This window comes from Hordeum vulgare, chromosome 3H (genome assembly GCF_904849725.1).
Source record: "Hordeum vulgare subsp. vulgare chromosome 3H, MorexV3_pseudomolecules_assembly, whole genome shotgun sequence".
Lineage (NCBI taxonomy): Eukaryota > Viridiplantae > Streptophyta > Magnoliopsida > Poales > Poaceae > Hordeum > Hordeum vulgare.
The window spans coordinates 163267330-163293710 of NC_058520.1; the positions used below are offsets into that span (position 1 = coordinate 163267330).

General features: G+C 47.5%; 1 protein-coding gene across 1 annotated transcript; it reads left to right on the top strand.

Moving 5' to 3' along the window:
• Positions 1-1486: 1486 nt before the first annotated feature.
• On the top strand, positions 1487-2186 carry LOC123439737 (heavy metal-associated isoprenylated plant protein 43-like). The gene is made up of 3 exons (XM_045116422.1): positions 1487-1498; positions 1599-1674; positions 1759-2186. The coding sequence occupies exons 1-3, from the start codon at positions 1487-1489 to the stop codon at positions 2169-2171; spliced, it is 501 nt and encodes a 166-aa protein (XP_044972357.1). The 3' UTR covers positions 2172-2186.
• The last annotated feature ends 24195 nt before the right edge of the window (positions 2187-26381 follow it).

Below are 26381 nucleotides of genomic sequence, written 5' to 3' on the forward strand. Positions count from 1 at the left end.
CTGTCCACCTTCTTGGAGTGGCTTCTGGTCTTCTGCGTCGACTAACTTCTGGTTCTTCCGAGTGGAAGCTGATTGTCGAGTGAAGGGGGAAAACCCTCTGAGTGATTTCTTACCGAGTGACTCACATGTTATGGCTATCCAGTCGGAGTCTTCCTTGTAGTTTTCAAGTCTTTAATGAGGTGCCCTTAGGTAGGACATGTAGGTGAGGCTTATAACCCTGCCCTAGGTACATATCTCCATCGGGCGGACGCGGAGTCCGTCAGCTGGTGCACGCGAGGTCAGATATATGACCCTACGCGAAGTCCGCCGGCAAATGGGCGTGGGGCGCCGCCGGATGCGGACAAGAGGTCCGCAGACTTTTGCGCGCGAGGCGCTACTGGGACGAATGCAGAGTCCGTCGGCTGGTGTGCACGAGTCGCTGCTGGGGGCGAACGCAGAGTCCGTCGGCTGGTGTGCGTGAGGCGCTGTCACTTGCGGACGCGGGGTCCTCCGGCTGATGGGCACGAGGCGCTGCCGGGTGCGGACACGCGGTTCGCCGGCTCATGGGTGCGAGGCAGATGTGCGCGAAGCGCTGCCGGTTGCCGACATGGGGTCCGCCGGCTGGTGCGCGAGAGGCGCTGCCGGGTGCGGACGCGTGGTCCGCTGGCTGATGGGCGCGAGGTGCTATCGGATGCGGACCGGTGTCCGCTGGCTAGTGCGCCCGAGGCGCTGCAGGGTGCGGACGCGCGATCCGCCGGCTGATGGGCGCGAAGCGTTGCCGGTTACGAACGCGGGATCCGTCGGCTGGGGCACAGGTGGCGCTGCCGGATGGGGACGCGTGGTTCACCGGCTCATGGATACGAAGTGCTGCCGGATGCAGACACGCCGTCCGCCCACAGGTGCGCGCGAGCCGCTGCCGGGTGTGGAAGGGGTTGCGCCGGAAGGATTTGGCGCCACCCGAGACGCCGTCATTTGGCACCGTCCGAGTCACCCTCATCCTAAAGCATTTGCAACACCGTGTACCAATAAAGTCCTTGTACCAGCAGTGATGCAACGATTAGCATGACCGGGTCCTAGCCAATGGTTCAGTGGCATTTGAGTAGACTTAGTTCCTCACTTGCCACCGTATGCAACTTGCAGAATGTTCCTTCATTTTCGCGGGTACATTCACGGAGTTGCTATCGCTCTTTCTCTCTCATGATTGAAAACGAAAACGTGTTAAAAGACCCGCGTCTTTGACATTTCCTCGAATGAAAGAATGTAAAAAAGAAGACGTGGACTGACCAATTCGGGTTGGAAACTATGGTATAACACAGCGTAGGAATATGCTCCGACGAGTACGACTAATTCCCAACCAATATGGAGGTTGCAGAGTTGACTTCAGATCATATATAAACGACTTGGAACGAGGCATGTCTCTCATAACTTCAGAAAGCGTCTTGCTCTCTGCACACTGAAGAGTCCGCGTCGACCTCAAGACCCAATTGTACGGAAGATAGCTCACACCATGTCTTCTAAGGTAATGGACGACCATATTCTTCGTTCTGCTTCTCTGTCTTTTGAGGGACCATAAAAATATTTGTACTGAATATATGTTTTCACTTTTGAATGGCCTGCAGAAGATTGTGATCAGAGCCGATCTCATCGGCAAGAAGTGCACGAGTGGGATCCTGTCAATTGTTTCCAAGCTCGAGGGTATACATCTCTATGACTCTCTTCCTCCCTGTCTATCTTGCACCCCTTGCTGCTTCTCTTTACCGAATGTATGTGACCCTCCACGGATCAAGTCCATGGTCGTGGACGAGGACAAATGCACGCTGACGGTGGTCGGCACCGTGGACCCGGTGTGCGTCGTACACCAGCTGAGGAAGTCGTGCTTCGCCGCGTCCATCGTCAGCGTGGAGGACGACAAGCCCAAGGAGAAGAAGAGCCCCTGTCAGGAGGCCTGCGAGAAGGCCTGGAAGGACAGGTACGAGAAGGTCTGCAAGGAGAAGTGCGAGAAGGCTTGCAAGGAGCCATGCTGCGACGACTGCGGCGGGAAGGGAACTCCGTATGGCGGCTACGGGTACCGCTGCACGCCGGGCTGCTACTCCAGCCCGTGCGGCCTCCCCAGCTGCCACTATTATAGCAATGGCTACGGCTACGCCTACGGCGTGCGCGCGCCGCTCCTGGGATACACCTGGTACGAGTAGAGGTCGCCCGGAAGCGGAGGATGATGCGCCATGCGCGGCCCAGGTGGAGCACTGTCCTAGCGCGGATGTACCTGTACTCGTTACGATTTTACCATGTGTGTGCGTGCGCGCGCCCTGTGTGTTTAGTACACGGGGGGAGTATTTTATTTCATACGCTTTGTGTCTCCATTGTTAGCATTTGTTTTGTGTACAGCGGTGATGCCCTTGGTTACTTCAGTCTTTCAAGTACTCAGCAGTCGGCACTTTTTAATTGTTTCTCAGTCCAGCATCCGAGCATCCGTTTGTTTGTTTGTTTGTTGATTGAGATTCGAGCAATTTGGTGATTTTTTGTTCTTCTCCTTTGACCGTGGCAACGTTGGTTGTTGTCAAGTAAATTGCGAGCATGGCAAATGCATATATGCATTTCATACCCATACCTACACATATCCACATGTACACTACATAGAATCGAAATATCTATGAACATGACATATATAGCTAACACGAGAACGAGTAAATGAAGGATGAACAAATCATACCCTCCGGCTCGACAGGCCAACGCGGCGGCGGCAACAGCGACGGTGTCGTTCGTGGCCTTCTTCTTGACGGCGGTGACGCCGACCATGGTGTCGATGCAGGAAAAATATTCAAAGCAGAGGAGGGCGAAAACGTGGACGGGTCGGGAGCAGTCGTGCCAAGATGCTCTCCAAAAACCTTATTGCCGTTCTCCCGGGTAGGATCTCAAACGGGGTTCTGGAGGCACCTTCTCTCCGGACCAACCATGCATGCAATCGTCGGGATGGGATCGTTAGAAGGAGCACACTGTGAGGAAAGAGATGACGGCTAGGGTTACACAAAGAGGGAGAGAGTGAAGATGGGCATGGGCTAGGCCCACGACCTGTCCGCGAACAGACCACATTCCAACGTCCCGGACAGTGGAACTTTCATTTAATGACTCGTTAATTAATCCATAATTAATTAACCATTTTTTATCGACAAAATAAAGCTCATCTTGGCTTATTACCACAACCCGCGACGTGCGCGCATCGTGACGAGGCGAGGTGTGGATAGGTGGGCGGAGGAAGAGGAGGAGCACGTGTACATCTCCTTTTTCCCAAGATTCCAATGGTCCATGATAGAGCAACCATTATAAAGGGTCTCACTCTTACTACTATAGCAGTATGATGCTAAACTTTCCACCACTTGGTGCACAGCCACATGGGCCATAGAGATTAATTAGGGATTATTGTCTTATATGAATCCATCTATAATCCGACAATCCCCAACCAGATCTCGAGGCACATAAGTTTGTCAACTATTCCAAACAATATTCAATATACCAAAATTTCCCGTCAAGACTGTTAAGTTGAACTTACACCTAGATCAACATGATTAGACTTCTTCACAACTGAACAATGGACTATGTCTTGAATTATTATTTAGCGTGCCGAAGTTCTGCCTATTGTCAGCTGATATCTAGTTGCCGAAGGCTAAACCCCACGGGTGGAGCTTATTAGTCATACTACTTATCTTCTCATGAACTTTCTAGATATTAACCAATCTCATAGACTGTGATCAGTAGTCGGGTTCACATAGGCGTGTTCCTCCGAAGAATTCTTTGTAGGTTAGCATCTTGCTTACACAAGCTTTGAAACACATTAAGACAAAGCCAACATGCCTTATAGGTTACGAGAGTATTGCACCTCCAACAAACTAGCTTAGTAAGGATACTCTCCTCACTTGAATGTTGGATTATTTTCCCAGGTCTTAATTCACTTGATCTACGATCACATATCTTGGGTTATCCCCATGGAAAATTACGTGGGTCTCATGCCCATCTCCCTCAATGCATTTTCTATCGCAATGTGTGATAGCCCTTTTGTAAAGGGGTCTGCTAGGTTCTTAGTCGTATGGATATAATCATATTACTCTGGAGTTTCTTAAATACCTGACAGATTTCAATTTACTTCATATATGCTTTGTGGATTGCATGTTGTCCTCTGAACTCTTAGGTTTGGCAATCACCGTTTGATTGTCACAGTTGCAAGAATAGCAGGGACGGGCTTATCAGTCACCGGTGTGGGAGTCCGGGATTAAGGGGTCCTCAGATCGTCGGTCTATCTCCACGGGCCGGACTCCAGGGCTACTACGGGCCGCCGATAACATATACAAGGAAGATTCCACAAGACTTGGTGATCAAGACAAGGACTCCTCTACACCGACATAACCGACTAGGACTGTTGCTATCCTAGGCCTATGGTGCACTATATAAACCGAGGTCGGGCTAGTCCATAGACAATCTCATGTTCATATGATCATTACTCGTAGGGTTTAGACCACAACATACGATCTCGAGGTAGATCAACCATGTACTCGATACTTCTCATCAATATAAACAAGACCAGGACGTAGGGTTTTACTTCCATCAAGAGGGCCCGAACCTAGGTAAATACTGTCTCCTTCGTCTCCTGCAACTCATTGATCAAAGGTCCACAGTTAGAGACCCCCTACCCGATATCCTCCGTTTTTGACACCGACATTGGTGCTTTCATTGAGAGTTCCGTTGTGTGATCGATAGAAGGATTGATAGCTTCTGTGCAGATTGATTGAAGTTTTTCTCGACAACGAGTTTATGTTTGTTGTCCCCGATTCCTCGGGCATCTGGTTCACGATTGCTTTGGTGGAATTTTGCGGAATTATCTACAAGAACCGTGGAAAATTTCTCGTGTTCCGATGGAGGAATTTCCGGTGATTTCTGATACACCAGAGCCCTTTCGAATCTGCACGGGAATCTGGATGAGTTTAATGCGGGAGGTCCACTATCCAGCTCGGACATCCGATGGAAATCCCATCGTTCACCGGCTGCGTAATTCCAATATGAATCACACCTCAATATTTCAGACCGACCGACCGTTCAAACTCCGGGAAACAACCGATAAGTACAACGAATTCCAGATATGTTTTCTTCGCGAAAACGAATCCGACCCGAGTTCATCTTTGTTCATGAACGGGGTTCTGGACATCCTTTTTGATGGATTTTTTTAAGGTATTATGCCAATAAATTTTGAGCCTTTTCCAAAGCAATTTTCACCAATGCGCTTGTGTTAAACCAGCCCGATAATGTTGCTCCACGATTTCCGAGCAATGTCGGCATCGAATGCGCCGCCACTCTATCAAGCCAACGACAATCATCTCGGATCATCAGGTCGGTCAGCCGATCAACAGTTCAGCATGGCGAGGGACGAATACTCATTAAGAGAACCTCGTCACCCAGGAGTTGCATGGGACGGACTGTTTGTTGCTTCATCAAGCCAGCATGGACCGCATCACAAATTTTGACCCGCGCTGGCATCACCGCACCGTCGCTTCAAGCCGTCGTCCGCTACGCTAACCTGCTTCAACACGTCGGCTGGCATGGGAACTCTAGCTTCTCCTTACTAATCTAATCCATCACCTCATCTAGACCAGGGGCTCTGACATCTCTTCATCAACCTGTTTTGAGGACTTCGGCATCACCAACACATCGGCTACATCACCTCCGTTGGACTGGAGGGCTTCGCCTCGCCACATCGATCATGCCGCATTGCGACTTCATCAAGTCGAGCTCTTCGCTCGGGAACCTCGGCGCTCCGCCTATATTTTTCTAACTATTTACTTCACTTAAGTTAATTAAGTAGAGGATTATTATTATTATTTGATATTAACTTTGGCTTGCACTATTTTATGTGCATAGGTGATCGGCTCCAACCATGTTAGAGAGTCACCTCAGCGCGTCGACGTCTTTGTCATGCCCCCATGAACGGATTTGCATCGTCAACATGGGTGACTTACGTATGAGCTTCGGTCGTCACATTACTGAACTACTCTGACTCCTCGGCTGTACCTGGCGTTTCTCCTCAGCCCTTCCAAAGTGTTGTGTTGTCACTTTATCATGCCGAGATCTTCGTCGGCTACCTCGATCGTGATCGGCTTGGGGGCCGTGACCTTGACCCGCCACAAGCTCGGCCCTCATCATCAACACCGAGCACATTAGCGAGCTAAGACTCTTTCATGCTTAACCTTTTTTCAAGTTTTAATTTCTATGTGGTTCAGCCAAGCATTATATTTGTGTTAAACACAAAAGTTGTTTGTTAATAACTTAGCTTGTTAAGAGCATTGTTTTTAAAAAACACTTCCTTTACCCATGTTACCTCGGAGCTCTTAAATTTATATGAGCCCTTTTATAATAAATGTTTTCTTCTTGGTCGTTGTAAAGCCTTTTTCTACTACTCCTTTTTAGGACACGTGTGTTTGGTCAATAGTCGGGTAGCATAGTTTCTCTCTAAAGCCGCTTGACTTTAATTTGCTAAAGAGGCCTCAGAGAAACACACCACCTGTTGGGGATATTACCTGCGGTATAACCCGCCCTAGATGGGCCAGGTAATTAAAAGGGCGACTCAACCATTGGTAGTACAACCCTTGGCCCGGGAGCCGGATGGCGGTTCAAGAGCTATACAGAAGATAGACTGCTAGGGAGGTTTCCAGTCTTGGAAGGCACGGCGACTTAGAGATGGGGAAAGCTACGATTTGTAGCATGGCCAGGACTCTTGTAAACCCTAGGGCCTCGACCTGTATATAAAGGCGAGTCCCTGGGAAAGATAGGGCAAGTTAGAAATCATCAAGAGCTAGGTCAGGCGAGTTACGCCCTCCTTGTAATCAAAACTATCATCAATCTACACAATGCAGGACGTAGGGTTTTACCTCCACTCGACGGGCCGAACCTAGGTAAATCTAATTCTCGCTTTCACTCACCGCCTTTGAGTCGCCACCAAGGTGCGATGGCTCCATCTTCAAGTCCTTTCACGAGGACATCTGCCGTGACAAAACCACGACAGTTGGCGCCCACCGTGGGGCTAGCGCACGGTGGAGTTGAGTTCCCAAAGGGAGCTCTACCAGGGTCAGAAAGCTATGCAGTCGGCATCATGACGAAGAGCCGCCGCGGAAGGTACTACATCGACAACTCGTTGTGGGGGCCAGAAGCCGATTCAGTTGAATCTGGTTACAGGGTCCCCTTCGGCAAAATCAACATCTTCATCGGCATGATTGGAACACCCGTGCCTGAACCGGACGTCTCCACCGACATCGTCGAGCCGGCCAGGTACGTCCTCCCCATCACAGGACAGGCTGGGGGTCACCGTTCTTTCGTCGGTTTTACGCAAGGAAATAATGTACAAGACGAACCGGCGACCGAGGAGGTCACCCCCGTCAATTCTGATGGCGAGTCATCCATGGGCGAGACAGATTCAATCCATCCTCTTCACGAAGGACAACTCGGAGGGCTGTCACTGGCGATGGACCCCTAGATCCTTGAGAGATCCCATCGACAAATCGCCATCTATATGGCAGGGGAGGCACATCCTGAGCAAAACCCGTCTGGCAACAATGAGACCGGCGGGACATCAAAAACCCCGGCTCAAGCCATGGCAGATTTAGCGACGGAGGTCACCAGGCTCATGGCAACCGCCATAACACCCGAGAATCAGGAGTCGATCAACGCCGAGCTGGCGAAGTTGCGGGAGGCCATGGCCAAAGCCCAGTAGAACATGGAAGCAGAAGCCACCAGGGTAGAGACGCAGCAGGCTGTGATCGCAGCAGAGACGGAACGACTCAACACCGAAGGCTAACGGCTCAAGAAACAACATCATGTGTCTCACGCCGTTCACGAAAGGAGGTACACCACGGACGCATCCCGGCCGACTTACACCCAACTCGCCTCTTCGATACCCCCACGCACCCCCGGGGCGGGTCCTGATCGACCTTTACAAACTGTTCCGAGGGGAGGTTTGGTTCAACCACGTAACCCGCCGCCGCCTCAACCAGTGGATGCCCACGCGACTCGCTTCCAGACGCCATGAGGCCACTTCTCGAATCCCGTGGATAATGTGCTAGCGGCAACCCACCACCTGGAGTCCCTCCCGATTTACGGAAACTCCCCGGCCGAGATAGAGGCGAGAAATGCCATCGAGATGGTAAAGACAGTCGTGGTCCAACATGCGCAATATTCTCACAGCCTCGACCGGTTACACTCCATGCCCCAGGCGAGTCACACCAGAAGTCGCCACGAGGAGTTACCCGCAGTAACCAGCGGGCAACGGCGCCTTCCTCAAAACGACCCACTTGCGATGCCCGACACACGAGCCCAAGACACTGTGGACGCAGCGCGAGCTGCACGTCAGATAGAAACAGCAGCCGCGGCAGGTTAGGTTTATCCGGCTTACACCCAGACACCTCCCGCGCCTCTCGATGCCGGAGGCAAGCACATTGGGGTGTCATGTCTCATGCCCGCTCTATGCAATGAGCGGATACCGAAGGACTTTAAAGGACCCAGGAAGGTGCCTAATTACACGCCAGATTTTGAATCAGGGTCATGGATCGAGAGTTACGAACTTGCGATGGACATGCTCGACGTAAACGAGGTGGTTTGCGACAAATATTTCACTACGATGCTTGAAGGAACGACGTGCATGGTTAAAAAACTTGCCGCCTAACTCCATCAGCACTTTGGCAGAACTAAAAGAGCGTTTCATCTAGAATTTCAAAGGGACTTGTAAACGCCAGATGACCATCGTCGACCTACAACACTACGTCCAGTGGCCAGATGAGTCGGGCCATCATTGGACCCGGCGAGTCACAGAAGTTATTCATTCATCAGAGAGCATCTCGGCGGCTCATGCGGTGTTGATCCTGGAGAAAAACTGCCATTACGAGCCTCTGGTGCTGAAGCTGGGGCAACTTAAGCGTAAAGTACAGGACATGGGCGAGTTGATGGATACCCTCACCAGATATGCTGAGTCAGATGACACCAACGATGTTGAAGAGGACGAAGACAAAGGTAGCATCGCTAGGAGGGTCGAGTCGTCGAAGGGCCATTCCCAGTTTCAGGGCCGGGGCAACCACCATCATGGTGGGCAAGGCAAAAGGAGACAACAGGAGGGTCCCATAGATTTCATTGATAATACCAATACCGGCAAAAGTAACCAGCGCCAGAAGAAGCGGGGTTTCAGTGGGAAGAAGCCGTGCAATTATCATGAGATGCTCAAAGGCCCTTGTCCACAGCATGCTACGGCTGAGGGGCCGGCGACTCATTCTTGGGAGGATTGGTACGTAAAGCAGGAGTTCTGAGCCGAGGCGCTCAAAAAAGGCCAGGGTGGCGATCAGGGCCAGCGACAAGAGAAGCTCGGCACGCCCGGGTCGCACCAAAGCCCGCTCGTCCGCTTCCCTAACTCGGGTCCACACGGTGGGTCGCAACCCAACAATGGACAGTACCAAGTTCACAACCAACAGCAGTACAACCCGCCAGTAGTGTTTCAGCAACCACCCCGCAAGGGGATCTCCAGCGAGAGGATGATCGTGGCGGTTTCCAGAATAACCCTAAGCAACTGAACATCGGGCAGTATCATGTGTTCACTACCAGCACCTGCAAACAGGATCAGAAGGTGAAGCATAGAACCTTCAGCATGGTCGAGCCGACACTCCCCCCGTACCTTCACTGCTTTGAACAACCCATAACCTGGAGCAGGGAGGATCACCCGCCCGAGTGGATAACCCTGGTGACTTGGATTTGGTTGTGGCTCCCCAAGTCGGAGGATACACCCTTTCCAAAGTCCTCATGGATGGAGGCAACAACATTAACATCCTATACTTCGATAGTTTCCGACGGATGAATCTCTTGGAGAAAGACTATGCAATCATCCACGGTCTTCCATGGCATCGTCACCGGTAAGTCGGCATATCCAATTGGGCGGATTAAACTTAAGGTGGACTTTAGCACAGAGTCCAATTACAGGAGCGAGTCTCTCACGTTTGAGGTGGTCAAAATCAAGAGCCCCTACCACGCATTGTTCGGGAGGCCGGCTTATGCCCGATTCATGGCTCGCCCATGTTATGTTTATCTCAAGCTCAAGATGCTTGGTCCTAAGTTTCACCAAGCCAATGTTGATCCAGAAGACATGCCACCGCTCAAGAGGCCAACAATCGACTCTGAGCCACCCCTCAAGTTTAAACCGACGGACGATACCAAGGTCATAGACTTCACGCCTGGCGACTTCACCAAGCAGTTCACTATTGGGACGGGTCTCGATCCCAAATAGAAAAGCGCGCTCATCGAATTCATCCGTGAGAATCGGGACATCTTTGCATGGAAACCTTTTGACATGCCATGTGTACCGACAGAATTCGCTGAGCACCATGTTAATACTGACCCCAAAGTAAAGCCAGTCCGGCATTACCTTCGCAGGTTTAATGAAGAGCTTCGTAAGGCAATCGGAGAGGAAGTCGCCCTACTTTTGGCCGCCGGGTTTATCATCGAGGTTTTCCATCCTGAATGGTTGACTAATCCGGTGCTGGTGCTAAAAAAGAACCGCACTTTCCGCTTGTGCATCGACTACACTGACCTCAAGAGAGCCTGTCCGAAGTATCCTTTCGCCCTTCCCCGCATAGATCAAATCATTGATTCAACGGTGGGTTGCGAGCGTTTGTGTTTCTTGGATGCTTATTCAGGGTACCACCAGATCAAGATGGCGGTGGCAGACCAGGAGAAGACATCCTTCATAACCCCCTTCGGAGCCTTTTGTTACGTGTCTATGACGTTCGGGCTCAAGAGTGCGGGGGCGACTTATCAGCATTGCATCCAAAATTGTTCGCATAACTAGATCGGTCGTAATGTCCATGCTTATGTGGACGACATCATGGTCACATCTCAGAAGAAGGACTCGCTCTTGGAGGATCTCAAGGAGACTTTTGACAACTTGCGCGTCTACCAGATGAGGCTTAATCCCACCAAGTGTGTGTTTGGTTTTCCTGCAAGAAAGTTATTGGGTTTTTTGGTGTCAGAACGTGGCATTGAAGCTAACCCGCACAAAATTGAAGCAATTACTTCGCTGGGGAAGCCGGCTGACATTAACCAAGTCCAGCGCATGGCGGGTCGTATCGTGGCTCTAAGCCGCTTTATAAACTGCCTCGGGGAGAAGGCCATCCCTCTCTATCAGCTTCTCAAGAAAACTGATCAATTCGTATGGACAGCCGAAGCCAAAGAAACCTTTGAAGCCTTGAAGCGACAATTAGTTAACCCGCCAGTATTGGCGGCTCCGACAGACAAGGAGCCTATGCTCCTGTACATCGCGGCCAATTCCAAGGCAGAAAGCGTGGCAGTGGTTGTCGAGCGGAAGGAAGAAGGAAAGGGATATCTGGTCCAACGACTAGTGTATTTTATCAGCGAGGTCCTGACCCTCTCCAAACAATGCTAGCCGCGTAGGCAGAAGCTGGTCTTTGGGGTGTTTATGGCAAGTCGGAAGCTGAAGCACTACTTGCAGGAACATCCCATCACGGTTGTCAGTTCTGCCCCCCTTGGCGACATCATACAAAATCGAGAAGCAACCGGACGGATTGCTAAGTTGGCCATTGAGTTAGGGCCCCATCACGTGCGATATACTCCCCGTACGGCCATTAAATCTCAAGCACTAGTGGACTTCATCAATGATTGGACCGAGTTGCAAACCCCAGAGGATAGGCCCGATCATACCTATTGGACCATCCATTTCAATGGATCCAGGCATCTGGAAGGCTCGGGGGCTGGCATGGTGATCACTTCGCCTCAGGGTGATAAATTTTGCTATGTCCTCCGCCTCTTGTTCCCATGTACCAACAATGCAGCAGAGTATGAAGCCTTGCTCCATGGATTGCGACTCGCCAAAGAGATGAACCTCACGCAAGTTGGATGTTTGGGCGACTCAGATTTGGTGGCACAACAGGTTTCTGGCACCTGGGATTCAAGAGATCCCTTAATGGCGGCTTACAGGGGAGCTCTGTCAGATGTAGCGGGTCATTTTCATGGCTATCAAGTGGATCACATCAACCGACGAATTAACGAAGCAGCGGATGCTCTTTCCCGTCTTGGTTCACAACGTAAGCCGGTTCCTCCCAATGTCAACTCGTGGGATTACATAACAGTTCGGTGACACTGCCTTCAGAGGAATACTTGGTGGTGCCGGATCCCGAGTGTCAACTCGTGGCGGCTCTTCGTGCTACTCCGGATTGGGAGGCTCCCTATATGGCGTATCTTACCCGAGGCGAGTTACCCGGAGGTGAATTATTGGCTCGCCAAATCGTCCGTCGGTGCAAATCCATGGTCATACACAACGGCGAGTTGCACAAACGAAGCACTTCAAGGGTATTTCAAAGGTGTGTCTCTCCTGAAGAAGGATGTATGATCCTCAATGAAATGCATGCAGGCGACTGTGGTCATCATGTCGGGTCACGATCTTTGGTTTCTAAGGCCTTCAGACATGGGTTCTATTGGCTGACGGCTCATGCAGACGTAGAAGAGATAGTTCGCCAATGTGATGGTTGCCAGAAATTTGGACGTGAGATGCACGTGCCGGCTCAGGAGTTGCAGATGATACCAATCACTTGGCCGTTTGCAGTCTGGGGGCTTGACATGGTTGGCCCTTTCAAGATGTCGTCCAATAAAAAGACTCACCTATTGGTGGCGGTTGACAAGTTTCCTTAGTGGGTTGAGGCACAACCCGTTAGTAGCTGTGATGCAGATACGACTGTCAAATTCTTGAAAAAATAGATTTTCCGGTTTGGATACCCTCATAGTATCATTACTGACAATGGTAGTAATCTATCGAAAGGTGAAATGCAAGAGTTTTGCACTCGAGAACATATCCGGCTAGACGTTTCTGCAGTCGCACATGCCCAGTCTAATGGACAGGCAGAAAGGGAGTATCAGGAAATATTGCGGGGAATCAAGCCCCGACTCATGGTACCTTTGGAACGTACTCCAGGATGTTGGGTAGAAGAATTGCCCTCAGTATTATGGAGCATCAGGACCACTCCAAATCTCTCCATGAGTTTTACTCCTTTCTTTCTGGTCTATGGGGCAGAGGCTGTGTTGCCAGGCGACATCAGACACGATTCACCGCGAGTCGCCGCCTATGTGGAACAAGACAACGAGTTGGCACGACAAGACTCGTTGGATGCTCTGAAGGAAGAGCGTGACTTGGCTACATCACGGTCGGTGATCTACCAACAAGACTTGCGACGCTACCACAACCGCCATGTCAAGAGCCGAACTTTTCAAGAGGGCGACTTAGTGCTCCGATTGATTCAAGATCACACTGGTATGCACAAGCTATCACCTCCATGGGAAGGACCGTTTGTTATCAGCAAGAATCTTTGAAACGGCTCATACTGCTTGGTGGATCTTCGCCCAGATCGGCCAACCACAGCGGTTGAGACAACTTGCCCCTGGAATATAGCCCACATGCGGCCTTACTACACCTAGAGCCATGGGGTCCTTTCTTTTTTCCAAATTTCAGAAATTATAATCCATTATTTATAAAAGCAATAAAGACAGCACCCACTAACTTCGGGGTCCTTTGATGTTTCAGCTTCTGGAAAGCATGAGTCTTTATTGTTCTATGAGTCGTCCAAACATGGACGCTATCAGGGCCAAAGAGCATAAGTCACCATGCTGCACTTATTTCAAAACTGGGCCCTGGTAAGCCAAAGAGGACCAGTCGCCACGTTGCATGGTTCAAACATAGGCACCTTATATGATTTTGAGAATTAAGCCGACTTACTTGGGGCTACAAGTTCCCAAGTCGTTTTGCAGTAAGAGCGTACACGCTTCTGCAATCCTATGCCAAACTTTTCCTAAATCGTAGGTCACTTTGGGGCTTCCACTCACTGAGTTCAGCCTGAATACCCTCTTGGCTAGTGAAAAATTACCGCATTAAAAATGGTTATACTGGACTATGTGTTGGACAAGTCGCCACATGGACCTATGTACTCTGGGTGAGTCAATCCGCCATTTGGACCCTGAACTCGCCTTGGTTAAAACATAAAAGGTACCAGCCTGAGCCACACATAGAAAATAGAGAAACTATTGGTTCACTGAACCTGCTTCACTGAAGCTTTACTCGCGCCTAATCAGCCAGTCTAAACAATATGGGCTGTTGCAAAAGCCTTCTAGGGGTAACACTAGAGTTTTGCAAACTCGTCTTGTCATGTCGCAGCTCATTGAGCCGACGAATTTTATTTCTTGATGGCAGGACCACAAGGTTTCATAATATCATTAAGTCGGCTTTTGTTCATAACTCGCCGCGACTCATTGGGCCAGTTTTTAACTGCGATTTGCCATAACCCAAGGGGCTGGTTTATCTTTTGCCATACCCCAGGGGGTTGGTTTATCTTCTGCCATAACTCACTAAGTCGGCTTATGTTTTTCCTGACACATAGGTTGAAGGCTTTTACGTCAAACTATGACAATTCCTCGCTTACCAAGCCAAAGAATTTTAAAGGGCGATTCATGATACACTAAAAGGATAAGTTATCCAGGAAAGTTGAGCAAAAGGCACGGGTGACAGATTGTTTCCCTACAAAACCTAACAAACTATTACATGCCTGGCACGGCCAAGTCGGGCGTCATCCCCTGATAAATAAACTATCAGATTGTCTTTTAAAGGCAATGATTACATCTTGAGAAGACTCAAGCCGCCTCCGGATCACCTTGCCTCGAGCTCTCTCCACCTTCAATTTGTAAGTCGCCCAGTTTCCAGTTACACTTGGATAAGGCGACAAACTAATCTTCATCATTAAGGAAGATGGATAGATCTACGCCAAGGTGAAAGGGATTCTTTGGTCGGCGAGGAGCCAAGCTAGTAATCTTGTACGAGGGAGGAGTCACCTTCTTGTTCTTATCATCATACGCGGCTTGGTATTTGTTTAAATCCAAGCCGGCTGCTAGCTGAGTCGCCGCAAAGAGGGATTCCTTGATTACTTGGTGGTAGTCGTCCTCTGTGAACTCCGACCCGTTGTCTTTCAGTTCAGGATAGCCAGCAGCTACCTCTTCTGGTTTCAGCTCCGGAGCATAGGCCAAACACCGGCTTTGGGTATTCAGGGCTCCCTTCCGGGCGGCTGATCGCTTCAGCTCCTCTATTTGAGGAGGCAACATGGACAGGTAGCTGAGCATGTTCTTGATGGATTTAACTAGCTCTTTGCTGCCCATCACTGCTTTAATCGTCAGCGTGCTCCCTGTATACAACTGCTCGGTGAAGGTATACATAGCCTTTAGTTTTAGCATGCAGTCATCTTGGAGATTGGTAGCTCGTGGACCTACAAAGGATACATCCGTGTTTGTTAGCCTTGGGAAACTAGACTGATTTTTTGATACAAGGGTTTAATACTTACCAAACATGGCTAGAGTCATGTTGGAGCTGTGTTTTTTCAAGCCGGAGAGCTCCTGCTGGGCGGCTTCCAGTTTTCCCTCGGCTTGCTCAGCTCGCTTCAGGATGGCGGCTTGGTCAGCTTTGGCCTTCTTTTCCAGTTTCTGGTGATCAACTTTCATTCTTTGTAGTTCAGCCAGAACCAAGTGATATTCTTAGACTCAGACCGTGCATTTTGCTATTTGGCTAGATTCTTCCTTAATTCAGCTAAGGATGACTTAGTTTGGGTCACAGATTCCTGCAAAACAAAAATTGGGTAGACAAGTTTCAAAACTATTGCAAGCAATATTCCTGACACTTGGGGGCTAATGTATGATTCTATTCGAAGTCACACAAAAATTCAAGACCCGGCTCATCTTTCAAAATATGACCCGGTCCTTGGGGCTACAGATTGAAGATTTTCTCTAAATACAAGACCCGGCTCATCTTTCAAAAGATGACCCGGCCCTTGGGGGCTACAGGTTAAAGATTATCTCTAAATACAAGACTCGGCTCATCTTTCGAAAGATGACCCGACCCTTGGGGGCTACAGGTTGAAGATTTTCTCTGAATACAAGACCCGACTCATCTTTCAAAAGATGACCATGCCCTGGGGGCTACAGGTTGAAGTTTTTAAGTATATACAAGACCTGACTCATCTTTCAAAAGATGACCTGGCCCTTGGGGCCTATTGACAGATACGGGTCTGATAGACATTGCAAAAAAATTATTTCATCAAGCAAAGACTAGTCTATCGGAAGGCTAATGGGTGGAAGAGAATACATAATAGACATACCTCATGTTTAACTTTCATCAAGTGGATGAAGCTTTTGTTCATTTCGTAACTCGTCTCTAGGCGACTTGTGAAGCCAGAGCAGAGTTGATCAAATTCCAGCTTCTCATACTGGGGAAGTTTCAACTTACTAACATCTTGCTCGGTGGAAGGATGGGATTCCTTTGAGGTGTGCTTAGATAACACCGCCGCCGTAGGTGTGGAGTAGCCAGTACCAATGATTATGACGGCATCTGGGTCTTTAGTCGCCTTGAGAGGGCTCGGCGGGTTAACCTTGTCAATAGTTTCCTTCAAAATGCCTGGCGAGTCATCCCGGACGTCGGGGATATCATCCACAGGAACATCATGAGCTACCACTTGGTCCTCATCAAGCTCTGGGACAGAGGTGCTCGTGCCTAAGACCTTAGTCGTCTTAGGAACAAAAGATGAGTCGCCAGTCTTTCTTTTCTTCGCTTGTGCTCTGAGATGAGGGCACCAAGATTAGGGCAAATATCGTTATTTGGAAGAGAGAGAGTTAATAAAGGAACTCACCCTTGTACATGAATCATTGGTGGAAGAGCTGACATTGCTGAATCGCCAGATGAAGGGGGAGAAGTCTGAAAGAATAAAAGTTTGAAGACTGAGGGAGTTGCGAATCGCATTTTCCACAAGGAAGAGTGTGTTTAAACAAGAGTATACCTCGCTTGTGCGCTTCCAACCGGTTGTCTTCTCAGGCAACCGGGAAATTAAGTCGATAGAGCGGCTCCGGGTTTTGCGCTTGGGAGGATATTTCGCCTTCTTCAAAAGGAATCAGGGTCCATATAAACATCTGGGTGAGACATGGGAACTTTCCCGCAGATCCGTCTAGCTAGCCTCGGTGAAGAGAAAGTTGAGTCGGAAGAAATGGAAATTACCTCAACCGCATCATCTTGGCTCTCGTCGTCGTCACCCTACACATAAGAACACAGGGTATAAGCATGAGTCGGGACGTAAGGATGATAAGTAAAGGGGAAGTTTAACCTCTGACTGTTCTTCAACACCTTGTGACTCGCACACAACGGATGAATCCTTGACGATGGCTTTGCCTTTGCTTGCTTTCTTCTTCTTCTTCACTGGTGGCTTAGCTGTTTTTTGGGCTGCCACTTTTGGACCCCTTCGCCAAAAAGGATCACCTTTCTGACGGATAGGATAAAATTTCAAACCCGGAACGTTGGCACGTGTATTTATAAGGCTAAGGAAGGCGATTTAGATTCTTACCGGTGGAGCCAGGTTGGAGAGGCAGAAGGCCTTGAGCCCAATTTTGGCACAATCTTCCAAAGACTCGTCGGTTAGCTTCTTAATTACCCCAATGATGTCCCTCTTTTTGATTTTTTTATGGTGGAAACATTGCGGATGGTCCACGCAACCATCGTATTAACACATGAGTCCGTCCTGGCGACTGAAAGGAAGAATGTTCCATTCCACCCAGCAACGGAACAAATCAATCCCAATGAGACCATTATTGGTCAAGGACCGTAACTCGGAGAAGATGGGGATGAATTCTAGTTCTTCTTCTTCTGTGAGCTTCTCGGGCATCTTGAAATCCATGGGCACGCGATCCTCTCTGAAACCCGGAAGTGGGTTCTCGCCAGGAGGAGAGGTGTCGCGACAGTAAAACCATGACTCGACCTAGCCTTTTGGATGGCTGGGCAGAAGGATCGATGGAAACATGCGCTCACGGCATCTCTCGATGTTGACTCCTCCGAGTTCATTATTGGGTCCATTGGCGAATTCAGTCTGGTGATTCAAATGAAAGAAGTTCCAGAACAAAGGAACTGTGGGCTCTCTTTGCAGGTATACCTCGCAAAACACTTGAAACTGGCAGAGATTGCTGATGGAATTGGGTCCCAGGTCGTGAGGATGAACGTTAAGGAAATGCAGAACGTCTCTGAAAAACTTTGACCCGAGCGGCCTAAAACCTCGATCAAGATAATCGGTGAAAATAACTACTTCTCCTTCGGCGGGGTTGGGGATCAACTCGCCTGGGGCGGTTCGCCAACCGATGACTTCCTTACTGTCAAGGTGACCCGACTTAACAAATTTCTCAAGAATAGCATCACCGACCTTGGTTGGTAACCAGTCGCACTTTGAAACAACGACCATGACTACAAAAAAGAGGAAACAAGGCGACTCAGTGGGGGCCATGAAGTACGGTAACTCGCCAGTTCGGGATCTACGATGTGCTAGTGAACGACTTTATGACTCGCCATTAGGTGACAAAGTATGGATGTGAAGGCATCCTAACTTGGCAGTTGGGCGATTTATGAAATATCTGTAAGTCTAAGTCTAAGTGATAAGTCTATGGTGATAAGTCTAAGTCGATGTGGTGGAAGGAACTGAGCAGCGACTCTCAAAGGTCTTTTTCCTTAGGGATATTACCGGGAGAAGGACAAACATGTTTCTAAAAAACGAGCAGTGAATTACGGATCTACGGACGGATCGAATTGAAAGGATAATACTTGATAAAATGGTGGAGGCTATAAACACAAAGATGCGGTAGTGCTATTATCTGGATCAACGGAGTAAAAACTAAAGTGGCAGAGAGATGCAATGAGGCTACCATGATTTGCTACTACAACGATCTACCGCAAGAATATGAAACAGATCCGGAGCATAAAAGGACGTTCGTTGCATTTCAAAGCTAACTTACAGGAACAATGGCGTTCTTGGTCTAACCGTAATTGGGAAATGCGTTTACGTGGGAGAAGAGAATGGCACCGGAGATGGACGCGGAGAAGTTCGCGCCTTCGGTTGGGTCGGAGATGCCCAGGAAGCCACGGCTGGCGTTGAAGCTTCAGGGGCCGGTGAGGAAGCCGAGGCGCTGGCACGAGGAAGACGAAGGGAGTGAGGAAGACGAAGGTCGTGAGGAGGCTGAAGTGGGGGTAGCTGACTGTAACATCCCAATTTTCTTAAATTTGGATGTTAATAGATCATTCATATGCATCTCATATTTTCCTATGCATTATTTTCTCTTTGGTAAATTCTATTCATTATGCAACTTCGGGGCAATGTATTTGAGTGGAGATAATATGACTTCTCCCCTGTCAAATAAGAGTGCATAATGTTTCGAATATTATATGGGTCACCGATTTGGTTTTGCAAATTTTATAATGTCCGAAATTATTTTTAGTTGAGTTTTTAAATGCTATTTGCGTGTCCTATTGCATTAAAAGCTATTTTCAAATGTTTGCATTAGGTGGAACTAGGTTCCTTTATTAGTTATTAGGTGGATTTATTTATACTTATATATATGTCTATATGAGCATTTTAATATATATATATATATATATCTATATGTATATATGTATATTACTATATGCGTATATTATATGTATATTTTTTGTGCATCTATATATTACTATTGTAGTATATATCATATCAGTATATATTTGCTGGTATTTATTTAGCTAGAACAATATTTATTTGGTTTCTTTTAAAAAAAATTCGTACCTGTTTTCTAAAAAAAGGGAAACCACCAGGGGCCAGCCCACCAGCACCGAGCTGGCAGGCCAGCCCCCGCATGTGCCCAGGCCACGAGCCAGCACCACGCAGCGAGAGCACCAGGCACCACGAGGCCACGTGCCCCACAACCATCGCCCCAGGCAGGGCCACATGCCCAGCGCCACGAGCCCAGGCTCCTGGTCCCCAACACAGCGTTGACCACCAGTCAGGAGAGCAACATGCTCCACCGAGTCAGCCAGGAGGCTTCACCCCAGGGACCGAGAGCCACAGGGACCAACGCTAGCGCAGCCCCGAGCCGGCCCCAGCTCCACGTGGCCAGCGGCCAGGAGACCCAACGTCAAGCGCCAGGAATCCCCACGAGCCCGAGGCTCTAGCCCGAGACCGAGACCGAGGTGGACTCCTCTCGCGAGGGCATAAAGTCCTAGGAACTAAGCCACCTGTCCCGATTCTTTCTTCTGCGACCTGATTCCCCTGCTCCCAATTCGCCCACCTCGCACGCACCGCGCAGCAGCCTCTAGCACCATGGAGCAACACCGGAGCACCACCGAAGTTCGTCCGTGTTCGCCGGAATTTGCGCACGTCGCCGGAGTTCGTCCGACCGTCACCGGAGAAGCATCACCGGAGGCACCACACCGAGACGTTTCCGTTTTCCCCGCTGTTCGTGGTGAGAACGCGCCGCACGATCCGATTCATCAAACCCCGATGAACAGCTTCAGGACGAAATTAAGTCTGTTTTTATCTGTTTTTAGTTGTGTCAGTTTCTCGGTATAATTTTGAAACGTGTTTATCTTTTTGCTCGTAACTCCGATTCAGGAAATTCTTTTTCCTGTGATCTCGTATTGATCAGTAGAACATGATAGCACTAGTAGTTTTCAGTTTTACGAAAATTAATTTTTTTGTTAAATCAGATTTATTTTAGACCTACCGAAGGCCATATTTTGCAAACCATTCATCCGGTTTAGTTGATTCTTTTTACGTTGTCATCGTATCCGCATGTAGATGATTTTATACCTGCTGCCATGCTATTTATGCTTTGGTTTTAAACAAGTTGTTTTATTGCCGATGGTTTTATTTGGTGTTATGTGATTGTGATAATTGATTGGTGTGATTGTTTGCAACGTGTAGATTGTGCGGAGTGCGACACAAACTATTGTCAGGAGTGTGACTTTCTGAACCAGAATCAAGGCAAGTTACATGTTGATCATGCTTTACCTATTGTTTTCTATGCATTTAGTATTATATCACCCTATGAAAATTTATGCATGTATAGGAATATTATTATTATTGCTATGCTATTGAGCTATATCCCCTTGTCATGAAGATCGTGGTATTTGTAATTTTGCTATGCTATGTAGACGGGGATTGGTTCCTGTATTCATTGAGAGTATGTGAGGATTACTACAAAATAAATTTGAGTATTAATTAAGGATTCAATTCACCTCTGGGCGGATATGGTATTGCTGGGTGGTTTCAAGAACATCATGGTATCAACCCTCTGAATGTAAGTGGATGCCGCCCAGGTTCAAAAAGATCAAACAGACTTAGTGACTAGTAGCTTCCTTGTGCGACCACTGGCTATTATGGGCTCGGGCTTAGTTGATCAGTCGTGGAAACCTTACCCGGATGTGCCAGCTGATGTAGCTATGATAGGTGGGATGGGCGTCCTGTGGGACTAGGTGACTGCTTCTGAAAGACTTCGTCTCAATCTTTGGGTTGGGTCGAGTGGGTACATCGTACTAACCTCTGCAGAGTGTATGAACTAATCATGATTAGCCGTGTCCCCGGTTATGGACAATTTTGAGCAGCTAGGCCATTACAGTTGTTGGAGGATCTTGACAGATGACACACTTAATAAAATTTGATGGGAAACTTAATAATGGTAATAGGTTGGAGTTGGAGATGCAAATTCAACCATATGTGAGTATTGTAGCAAACTAACTAAAACTTGATTATTAGGTAGCTATGAGGATAAAATCAGTTTTCTGCAAAATAACCATCGGCCTTTCTTTTGTTGTACTATGCATATACATGTAGGTCTGTTATATTACTTTTCCTGTGTAACTTGCCAATGCAGTCAAAGTATTGACCTATATGGCTGCAACGTATCATGTTGCAGGATATTCAGACGAGGAGTAAGGTATCGTTAGGGTCGTCAGTCTTCACTCAACATCGCCAGTGGGCAATGATGGGACTCATCGTTATTATTCTGCTACTTTTCCGCTGTTTAATAGAATAAAGCTAGCTAAGTGCTATGAAGATTGTTATATTTTATAAATTCTGGATTCATACGTTATTATAAATGATGCACTTGCTATATCTGGTTCCATCTATACTGTGTGTGCTAGCGAGTCGATCCAGGGACTAGCACAGTAAAGCACACAGAGACTCAAATCCTTCGAGGTTTGGTTGTTACAGATGGTATCAGAGCAATGCGTTGACTGTAGGTCGTGACCCTAGAAAATGGATTAGAAAAGCCATAGGAGTCTAAATTTATTCTATTAACTTTGTCTACATCTTGCTCTTTCATTAGACAACCACTCTAGTATCTTGACCAGCTTAAGTAGGAACTAGTGTTGAGACCACCACTTATCTTGTTTTTATTTGCGATATTAACGTGTTAGCGTATCTGATTATGCCCGCTTTGTGGCATGACGATACTAGGTCGCTTGCTTGATTGTTGTTTTGCATGTTTGTGAAACTAGGATCTTGTCGACATTATTCGACTATATATATAGATATGTTTGATTATTGTTATCCTTGTTTGTGTTATTTGTTGTGATGTTTTGTTGCCTCATATATATTACCTTGATCATAATATGCATATAGGTAGAATATCTATATTCCTCTAGACCTATTCTACCTATTTTCTTATCTATTCTTGCCCACCACATGTCACCGAGACATGAGCCTAGGTACAGGAATGCAGGAGCAGGCAACAATAATGGCAATGGCAATGATGCACCACCAGGATATGTGCGACAGATACTTGAGGGACAAGGCCAGTTGATCCAGTTGCTTGCCCAGAGTTTGGCCAACAATAACAACAACAACCCACCGCCTCCCCCACCTATGGATATGCTTACTAGGTTCTTGAAGTTGAATCCTCAGAGATTCTCCAGCTGCCCTGAACCTATTATGGCGGATGATTGGCTTCGTTCTATTGGTAGGAACCTGTAGACCGTTGGATGCACAGATGCAGAGAGGGTGAGGTTTGCCTCACATCTATTGGAGGGTCCTGCCGCAGCTTGGTGGGACAACTACTTGGTCACCTACCCCATTGATACTATTACGTGGGCGCAGTTTGAGGCAGCTTTCCACGCCGCACATGTGTGTGCTGGCGCCATGAGTCTAAAGAAGAAAGAGTTTCGCAGCTTGCGTTAGGGAGGTCGCTCAGTTAATGAGTATGTGGAGGAGTTCAATAAACTTGCACGTTATGCTCCTAATGATGTTAACACTGATGCAGCTAGACAGGAGAAGTTCTTGGAGGGCCTGAATGATGATTTGGGAGTTCAGTTGACTGTGGCCACTTTTGGTAATTATGAGGAGCTTGTTGATAAGGCTATTGTGCTTGAAGGAAAGCATCAGGCAATAGAGAACCGCAAGAGGAAGTATAGCAACAACAAGTTTAATTCAGGACCGCAGGCGAAACCACACACTTCATATCATCATCATGGAGGTAATGGTCATCATCATCATGGAGGTAATGACCACCATCATCATAATGGACACAAGGGAAACAATGGCAACGGTAATGGTAATGGTAATGGAGGTAATAATAACCAGAACCGCCAGAATGTGCCAGTGTAGAGAGACCTTAATCAGGTCCAGTGCTTCAAGTGCAGAAAGATGGGCCACTACTCCAATGCATGCCTAGAGAGCAATGATGGTAATGGGAATTCTGGAGTCATCAAGCCAAACCCCTTTCAAAAGGGTCATGTTAACCACATTAATGTGGAGGAGGTCTATAATGAGCCTGAGGCAGTGATTGGTAAGTTTTTGATCAATGAAGTACACGCTCTTGTTCTTTTTGATACTGGTGCATCGCATTCATTTATTTCGAGGGTATTCGTTGATAAACATGGATTGCCAACCAAAACCCTTAGTATGCCTATTAGAGTGAGTTCCCCAGGAGCTGAGATGATAGCAGGTGTTGGTTGTCATTAGTTAAACTTGTCTATTGGCAAGCATGAGTTCCCTACAAATTTGATCATATTGAAGTCTCAAGGTCTGGATATTATTTTGGGTATGGACTGGTTACAATTATATGAAGGAGTTATCGATTGTGCTAGTCGATCTATTTCTCTCAGTGCACCAGGAGGAAAGAGAATCAAATATGTATGTAAGTACCAGCATAAGGTGATGCAGGTGAACTCTCTTAAGGGGGGTAGCCTGGAAGGGGTGCCAGTTGTGAAGGATTATCTAGATGTGTTTCCGGAGGAGTTGCCAGGTATGCCACCAGATAGAGATATTGAGTTTCTCATTGATTTGATTCCTGGTATTGGACCTATTACAAAGAGACCATACAGAATGCCTCCTCAAGAGTTGGAGGAGTTGAAGAAGCAGTTAAGGGAGTTACAGGCACAAGGGTTTATTCACCCAAGTTCATCACCTTGGGGAGCCCATGTTTTGTTTGTGGAGAAGAAGGATGGAACCTTGAGGATGTGTGTTGATTATCGTTCTCTGAATGAGGTAACCATTAAGAATAAGTATCCTCTGCCTATGATAAATAATTTGCTCGACCAGTTGGAGGGAGCCACTGTGTTTTCTAAGATTGATCTTCGTTCTGGTTATCATCAATTAAAGATTCGTGAGCAAGATATTCCAAAGACTGCTTTCACTACGAGGTATGGGCTGTATGAGTATTACTGTTATGTCATTTGGATTGACTAATGCCCCAGCATACTTCATGAATATGATTAACAAGGTGTTTATGGAGTTCTTGGATAAATTTGTGGTTGTTTTCATTGATGATATATTGGTGTTCTCCAAGAATAAGCAAGAGCATGAAGTGCATCTGCGTTTGGTGTTGGAGAAACTGAGGGAGCACCAGTTGTATGCCAAGTTCAGCAAATGTGAGTTTTGGCTGGATGAGGTAGCATTCCTTGGCCATGTTATATCAGGTAATGGAGTTGCAGTTGATCCATCCAAGGTTGCTGCTGTTACAGAGTGGGAGACACCCACGTCAGTTGGTGAGATTCGCAGCTTTTTGGGCTTAGCAGGTTACTACAGAAGGTTTATTGAGAATTTCTCAAAGATTGCAAAGCCTATGACTGAATTGTTGAAGAAGGGGAAGAAGTGTGTTTGGACTAATGATTGTGAAGCTAGCTTTCAGGAGTTGAAGCAACGTTTAGTCACAACACCAGTTTTAACTCTGCCAGACATACACAAAGACTTTCAGGTATATTGTGATGCTTCTCGTCAAGGACTTGGGAGTGTTTTGATGCAGGAAGGTAAAGTTGTTTCTTATGCTTCACGTCAGCTTAAGAATCATGAGCATAATTATCCTACACATGATTTGGAGTTAGCCTCAGTTGTGCATGCGTTGAAAACTTGGAGGCATTATCTCGTTGGTAATCATTGTGATATATTTACTGATCATAAGAGCCTGAAGTACATATTTACTCAAAGGGAGTTGAACCTCAGACAGAGGAGATGGTTGGAGCTTATTAAGGATTATGATTTGAATGTACAGTATCATCCTGGTAAGGCTAATGTTGTTGCTGATGCATTGAGTCGTAGGAGCCATGCTAATGCAATTAATATTGAGGATATGCCACCGGAGTTATGTGAGCAGTTGAGAAATCTCAGATAAGACATGGTCCCTAGAGGCTATTTGGCTACCCTTGAGGTAAGGCCTACCTTGCTTGACAGAATTAGAGAAGCTCAAAAGGATGATAAGTATATTGCTGAGATAAAGGAGAATATGCTAAAAGAGAAGGCCAAAGATTTCCATGAGTATGAACATGGAACCATATGGTTTGAGAAGTGTATTTGTGTACCTCAGGATGCAGATATAAGGAAGTTGATTCTTTAGGAGGCGCATGATTCACCTTATTCTATCCACCCAGGTAATACTAAGATGTATTTGGATTTGAGGGAGAGATTTTGGTGGCCTAGCCTGAAGAGGGAAATTGCTGAGTATATTGCAGTATGTGATGTGTGCCAGAGAGTTAAAGCAGAACATCAGAAACCAGCAGGTTTGTTACAACCCTTGCCTATACCTGATTGGAAGTGGGATCAGATTGGTATGGATTTCATCACTGGATTACCCAGGACTCGATCGAATCTACGGATGGATCGAATTGAAAGGATAATACTTGATAAAATGGCGAAGGCTATAAACACAAAAATGCGACAGTGCTATTATCTGGATCTACGGAGTAAAAACTTAAGTGGCGGAGAGATGCAACGAGGCTACCATGATTTTCTACTACAACGATCTACCGCAAGAATATGAAACAGATCCGAAGCATAAAAGGACGTTCATTGCATTTCAAAGCTAACTTACAGGAACAATGACGTTCTTGGTCTAACCCTAATGGGGAAATGCGTTTACCTGGGAGAAGAGAACGGCACCGGAGATGGACGCGGAGAACTTCGCGCCTTCGGTTGGCTCGGAGATGCCCAGGAAGCCACGGATGGCGATGAAGCTTCAGGGGCCGGTGAGGAAGCCGAAGCGCTGGCACGAGGAAGATGAAGGGAGCGAGGAAG